We start from the raw sequence: 7,500 nt of genomic DNA, 5'->3' as shown, positions 1-7,500 counted from the left end.
GTGTTTTTTCCCTGAGCAGTCCTGTATGTTCCTGGTTCTTTGTTTTTGTGCTCCTCTGAAGGTTGGTTTTTTTTTGGACTTATGTTTTCTGCGCTCTGCTTTAATTGTGCTTCTTAAGTTTTGCGTTTTGGCATTTTGGGCATTTGGACATTTTTTTTTTTTTCCTGAGCTTGAAGTTACAGTCTTTTGTTTGTCAGCTGCCTTGTGCTTCAATAAATAAGTTTATTTTGAACTTTACTGTTTGAGACTCTGTCTCTGTATATTGGGTTCAGTCATCCTGGTATCGTGACAGCTATAGCGATGTATAATCCATCATCTTTTTTTTTCTTACCAGCTGGTCAAACAGCATTTGGTGTCTGGTCATGATTCCATTCTATCTCTGTTTCATTTAGTGTCTGGTTTTCATTCATAGATCTGTCTAATATGGCTCTTTCTGGAGAGATAGAAGCATAATCGAAACAGAAAGAAAGAAATAGGCCTGTGATGCAATTACTTTTCTCTCACTTTGCTTCTGACTCTCTCTCTCTCTCTGTCTCTGTCTCTGTCTCTGTCTGTCTCTCGCTCTCTCTCTCTCTCTCTCTCTCTCTCTCTCTCTCTCTCTCTCTCTCTCTCTCTCTCTCTCTCTCTCTCTCTCTCTCTCTCTCTCTCTGTCTGAATTAGTTATACACAATATACGCTGTACTGGACACACACACACACTCACTCACTCACTCACACACTCACACACTCACACACTCACACACACACACACACACACACACACACACACACACACACACACACACACACACACACACACAGTTGTTGATGAGATTCTATGTTTTGGTTAGATTTCCGGGTGCCCTTGTTTCGAATTACGAATGTTTGATTGAAAACAACTAAAGTGTTTGTTGTTTTTTAGTTTGTAAATGAAATGTTTAAAAAAAAAGTCTCTCTCTCTCTCTCTCTCTCTGCAGGTATCTGATGAATGTGACTTTCGAGGGGCGTAATCTGTCGTTCAGCGAGGACGGATATCAGATGCACCCCAAGCTGGTCATCATTCTGCTTAACAAGGACCGACAGTGGGACAGGGTGAGCAAATCAGTGACATGTATACACACACGCATACACGCATGCACGCACGCACACACGCACGCACGCACGCACGCACGCGCACACACGTGCCTGTGACCCAAAAGAGAAATTAGACATTTGTTCAGGACCCAAACTAGTGAAAATAGCAGATCGGCTATATTACACTATACTTGTTAGAACATTTTGTTTTCATATTTATGGGATTTCTTAGATGTTTCGGTTATTTGTTCCTGAAATTATGTCTTAATTCAGGAAAAAAAATGTTTTCCTAGAAATGCTTTTTTTGTGTTTTGAAAGGATAATAATTAAAAAACTAAAATTAGGAAACAAAATAGTAAGGGGGCCATAAAAAGAAAAATCTGCGACCCACAAATGGGGTCCCGACCCACTGTTTGGGAAGCGGTGCTCTCTAAAACCCTGTTTAAACAATTGAGTCAGATAACGCCCCAATAGATTGAACAAATATGTATTCTAGAATGAGAATACAAGCATATAACATTTTATCTTGGCGTTCGGCTCTGCTACATTTTTCTCCCTTGTTGGCACACTTTTAAACCATCATTAAACAGTTTAAGTGCCATAAACGTTACGACGAGTTGAATCCGAGTGGAATACCAAGGCCCGCCGCACACTCAATCATGATTGGCAGCAGGCCCCTATCTCTATCCTGATTGGATGAAGACTGGGCCACCTATAGCCAAAAAATGAAATTTGACCCGGGGGTGAACTGCATGGGGACAGGCTTATTTTTACAGCTTATTTTATTGAGAGAGCTTCGCACATTTTATCATCTGGAAAAAATAAAAAGTGGTTGCCAAAATGTTAAGCAAATGCCAGTGAAAATGTTGTGGCCCCTTCTTCGTTTTAAGCCTGAAATGTGCTGACAGAAGATGATTGACAGAGAGAAAAGACGAGAGAAGGGAAGATTCCAGGGCAGAGACAGAAGAGAGAGTGCTGCCAACATGCTGCCATTGTGCACATTCTTTCTACATATAGCGTACAGTTATCAGGGTGAAAATGATGACGTTGGATTTCATCAGATTTTATCAGATCCTAAAAATGTCTTCTACATCCTGACAGTTTTCTGAAAAAGCTATGTTTCTATGTCAGTCGTTCTTCGATTTTTCTAAAATACCAGACCTACAAGCTTGTAGGTCTAACGAGCTTGTAGGTCTGCTATTTTTCAATAGCTATAAAGCATAACATAATGCTAACACCAAAAGGGGTTCCCGCCCAGAATGGGTTAGGTAAAGATGTTCCGATTTATATAGCGCTTGTCTAAGTAGCCAAAGTCACTTTACATAAAGAAAAGGAAGGAACCGACTTTATTAAGGCAAAACAAGTCAATAAAAGATTAAGTGCTATATTAAAATGTGTTAAAGGGTAAGTAAGCATTGGGCCTGGCTGTCCTAGTAGTCCAGGCACGTGCCACATATATATATAAACTTTATTACAGGCTCGTGGCCCACAAGGTAAGACATTACATCACATATACGAGAATACAAATAAATAAAAATACAGTACATTTACCCAGCCCCACAGGTTACTACTCTAGGCGAGGCACGCATGCCAGTGTCCTCTGATGGTAGAAGTGTACCTTACTTACAGAACTACGGCCTGGGTCTGTCATCTGTCCAATGAGTCTATTCAGTGAGCCATCCAGCCTGCTCATCAATTTGAATGGCAGGTTCCTCAACAGAGCCATGAATGTAGTGAGACCCAATGAACAGAAAAGCCCACTGGCTCTAGTGCTCCTGGGTTCTTTTAACAGGATTTGAAGTCTTTATAGGCATTATAGGCTACTTGCAGTTTGCGTAAGCTCTCCTTAATTCTCATACTTCAGCCACAGTGGAGCTGTGTAGAGAGGGGTGCAATAAATAGGCTCTGGTCTGACAGCGTGTCGCGCTTTGAGTCCCGTTCATGACGACATTATCATTCATCAATAAAAGGCAAAAAGCCAAAAACAAATCTTAATAAAATATGGTTAAGCATGGGCTGGGGAGACAAACATCAGCTGTCCTGAAGAGGTGGGGTTTGAGCAGTGGGGCTACAGTATGTAACTAAGTACATTTACTTAAGTACAATTTTGAGGTATTTGTACTTTACTTGAATTTCCAATACTTTTACTCCTATACTCCACTACATCTCGAGGCATATATTGTACTTTTACTCCACTACACTTATTTGAAAACGTACTTTTTAGATTTTGTTTATTATTTCAAAGCAAGCCCTATACAGTATACGTTTCAGCCATTTGAAACTAGCCGATCTACAAGCTCACAATGCGTCGCGACGCATTGTGAGCTTGTAGATCGGATATTTTCAAAATATTGTTACACATTTGAAAACATTGAACTGGGACATGCTGCACAATGAGTACTTTTACTTTTGGTACTGCCAATACTTTTGTACTTTTACTCAAGTACATTTTGAATTCCGCACTGAAGCGCTAGGGAGACATATTGGTTCACCCATCAGAGCCCCCTCCCTGCCCCCCATCCGCCCCTCCCCTCCCTGGTAGAAAACAGCGGAAGAAACTGACGTCACTTTATTGAGAGCGACGCCCCCTCTGCGCTGTAGTTCACTCCCACTCCTAGACCAGGAAATGTGTCACGTTTCCCCAGGCTTTCATTTTCTGAGCCGTAGTGAACGAAAGTAAAAGCCTGGGTACCGAGACTATAGTCGACCTCTGATACTGTACTTGACAGCGAGTCCCGGGTTCAATTCCCTGTCCCGGAAGACCCTTTGGTGTTTGTCACTCCCTGACACTCTCTCTCTCTCCCTGTTTTCTGTCTCTATACAACGTTAACTATCTACATCACGTTCCGTGCTCAGCCAATTGTCTGTCCACGCTATAGTCCCGTAAACCAGAGTCCAGACACGCTATAGTCCCGTAAACCAGAGTCCAGACACGTTGTAGTCCCGTAAACCAGACTCCAGACACGCTGCAGTCCCGTAAACCAGACTCCAGACACGTTGTAGTCCCGTAAACCAGACTCCAGACACGTTGTAGTCCCGTAAACCAGACTCCAGACACGCTTTAGTCCCGTAAACCAGAGTCCAGACACGTTGTAGTCCCGTAAACCAGACTCCAGACACGCTGCAGTCCCGTAAACCAGACTCCAGACACGTTGTAGTCCCGTAAACCAGACTCCAGACACGCTGTAGTCCCGTAAACCAGACTCCAGACACGTTGTAGTCCCGTAAACCAGACTCCAGACACGTTGTAGTCCCGTAAACCAGAGTCCAGACACGCTGTAGTCCCGTAAACCAGAGTCCAGACACGTTGTAGTCCCGTAAACCAGACTCCAGACACGCTGTAGTCCCGTAAACCAGAGTCCAGACACGCTGTAGTCCCGTAAACCAGACTCCAGACACGTTGTAGTCCCGTAAACCAGACTCCAGACACGTTGTAGTCCCGTAAACCAGAGTCCAGACACGTTGTAGCCCTGTAAACCAGACTCCAGACACGTTGTAGTCCCGTAAACCAGAGTCCAGACACGCTGTAGTCCCGTAAACCAGACTCCAGACACGCTGTAGTCCCGTAAACCAGAGTCCAGACACGTTGTAGTCCCGTAAACCAGACTCCAGACACGCTGTAGTCCCGTAAACCAGACTCCAGACACGCTTTAGTCCCGTAAACCAGAGTCCAGACACGCTGTAGTCCCGTAAACCCATTCGAGTCCATTCGCATGAATGGAATTGTGATTTCAAGGGGAGTGGTTATTATTTGGCGTGGCTCAAAAAAAGGCCGAAAAGTGGATTGAGCATTTATTCATCGGGAGATCTAAAGGTCAGACGTCTTTTGATGACCTTCAGTTCCTGAGGGATTCCTCAGGGATTACCATATTGCCATATTGCCGAGTTTCATGAAGAGCGATGGCTCAGAACTGCCAAAAAAGGAATTCTCACGAAAACAAACGGGGCCCTTTGGCCTTGACCTCTAATAAAATGGATTGCATATTTATAGCGCTTTTCTATGCGCTATACGTGTCTACTCAAAGCGCTTTACAATGGTCCATTCATCCATTCACTTTGGGAGGTGAAGCGGCGAACAGTCGACGCCAGTGTCCTCACTTCCCCACATTCACTGGAGGCAGTGTATGGGGTGCAGTGTCTTGCCCAAGGACATGTATGTTTAGGTTTAGGTTTATTTATTTAGCACGTAGCACAAAAAAATAGACAATAACATATCAAAGAACAAAAATACAATGCAAGGAAAGGAAGAAGCCAGCTGGCTTATTTGGAATCCTTTCCTGTATGGAATAGGTCATTAGTTTAAACAGATAAAAAGTTCATTAAGAACAATACAAAAGTCTACAAGTTGGCAGGAAGAAGTAGACCGGAGAAGCCCGGGATTCGAACCGCCAACCCACGTATCATTGGATTTGCTATACCTCCTGAGCCACAGCTCATCAGCCTGTTCTGATATTGCATGGACACAAAGCGACAGCAGATTGTATTTCTGGACTCCATGGTCTGAATAAATCAATAAAATGCAATTCTGTCCAATCTGTGTATATGGTTGGTAGAGTATGAGTACAATACAACAAAGTGCAATAATTGGGGTGGTTGTAATTTGTCTCTTTGGCCTTCTATCGAGACATTTATATGACAGACACAAGGATCTGACACGACCGATTCTGTAGACTAGGGGGTATGACATCATCATCGCGTGACATCATCGTCAAACCAGGAAGTTATGCGGGAACGCCCACTGAGTGGCAAAACACTACCTTCTGTCCTTGACAGCCCGTACATCCAAACAGAAAAGTCCTGTCCGATTGCATTAGACGATGTTAAACTCACTTTTCCACTCACTTTGACACTCAATTTCCCATTCACTTCATGCATGCGCATACCCTCTATTTATGCAGCTGTTGCGTAGGAGATTATGTTCAGAGCACAACCAAGCATTAGTTATACTGGATCTCTTCTCCACTATTCCCCCCCTAACGTTATACTCTTATTTGTTGACGAAATTGTCATTGTCATTTAGTCTTATAGATTTAGCCATCGTATAACTTTGTTTATATTACATTTCTATTTAGCTTTCCTCAATGAAAGAAGGTAGTCAACGAACATTTAGTCGTGTGTGTTTCTGTTTCTCTTCTCGTCTTCTTCTCATTATTACCCGTTCACTCTTCACACTGTATTATGTATCTTCTGTCCTCTGATCACAGACCAAGGTGACTCCCCCCCCCCCCTCTCTCTCACCCCCCCCCCCCCCCCCCCCTATCCTCCCTGCTTTGCTCATGTTTAATTCTTAACTCCACTTCCAGCTGGACCACTTTCTTGGTTCCTAATGATGAGTATATACCGACTCCTGTCTTCTCACCCCTGTCTTCTTTTCTCCCTCCCACCCCCTCTTCCCCTCCCCTCCCTTCCCCTCCCCTCCCCTCTCTATTATGTTTGAAGTATATAGCGTGAGGTCTCATCCCTCAGGCTCGTCGAATAACCCCTGCTTCGCTATTCCTTAAAATCCTTCTCTTCTCTTCTCTTCTCTTCTCTTCTCTTCTCTTCTCTTCTCTTCTCTTCTCTTCTCTTCTCTTCTCTTCTCTTCTCTTCTCTTCTCTTCTCTTCTCTTCTCCTTCTCTTCCCCTCTCTCCCCCTGTGTCCCTCCCTCCATCCACTTTCCTCTCTCACTCTCAACCTGTCCTCCCTCCAAAAAAATACATTATTATAGAATCTGATCTCAGGTCAGAATGAAAACTGTCAGGGTGTAGAAGACATTTTTAGAATCTGGTCTCAGGTCAGAAGTGGTTAATGTGTGTTTTGTAATAATAATCTGGATCTACAAAGTAACTAGTAGGTAGAGGTAACTAAAGTAAAAAAGTGTTGGAAATGGAAAATACCGGTACTCAAGTAAGTATAGGCCTACAAATACCTATACTCAAAAGAGTTACGATACGATACGATACCACTTTATTGTCAGCTTGCACTGAAATTAGTTTTGCGTCCATGACGTCACCGTTCAAGATACAGACGAGACAGCAGACATTGTTACGAAGGAACGAAGTGCCTCTCCGACATCATAAACCGGGGTGTCAGAGGTGACGTCACCTCTGACATCTCAACACTATAAATATAGGTGCCTATAAGCGAGTAAAGACGGATTTAAGCTAAGAACTACGATCGTGGTTTCGACCTAAGGACTTTATACAAGCTCGCCTCAAGAGACCCCATATCCATCCCTTATACGCCTGAGCTAAGGTTGGCATCTCCCAGACCAGATCAGCCCTTGATTTAGGGCTCGGTTACATTGGTCCTTAAACTCTTTGTAAAAGAGGGCCAGGAATAAAAGGACAGTTCCCTGTTCAACCTGACCACTCTCGGCCTGACAACAAACGGCCACACAAAATGGTAGACATTACAGGACACAAATCACGGAAACAATCAGGAACGAGAACACATCCTCTGGTTTAA

The 7,500-nt window shown here is 43.5% G+C and overlaps 2 protein-coding genes across 2 annotated transcripts in view; both read left to right on the top strand.

The window, feature by feature from the left end:
* Positions 1 to 7,500, top strand: part of tcf20 (transcription factor 20) — a 188,429-nt gene that overhangs the window by 70,878 nt on the left and 110,051 nt on the right. The gene's annotated exons all lie outside the window — the stretch shown is intronic.
* grin2ba (glutamate receptor, ionotropic, N-methyl D-aspartate 2B-a) overlaps positions 1 to 7,500 on the top strand; it is a gene marked incomplete at its 3' end in the record, with an annotated part of 203,675 nt that overhangs the window by 126,841 nt on the left and 69,334 nt on the right. Inside the window, 1 exon segment of the mRNA XM_083780784.1 lies at positions 957 to 1,071. Within this exon segment, the coding sequence (XP_083636910.1) occupies positions 957 to 1,071 (115 nt within the window).

Source organism: Protomyctophum parallelum, assembly GCF_964188405.1.
Source record: "Protomyctophum parallelum genome assembly, chromosome: 13".
NCBI lineage: Eukaryota > Metazoa > Chordata > Actinopteri > Myctophiformes > Myctophidae > Protomyctophum > Protomyctophum parallelum.
Note: the sequence above shows the minus strand (reverse complement) of the source record. Positions and strands in the feature narration are given on the sequence as shown.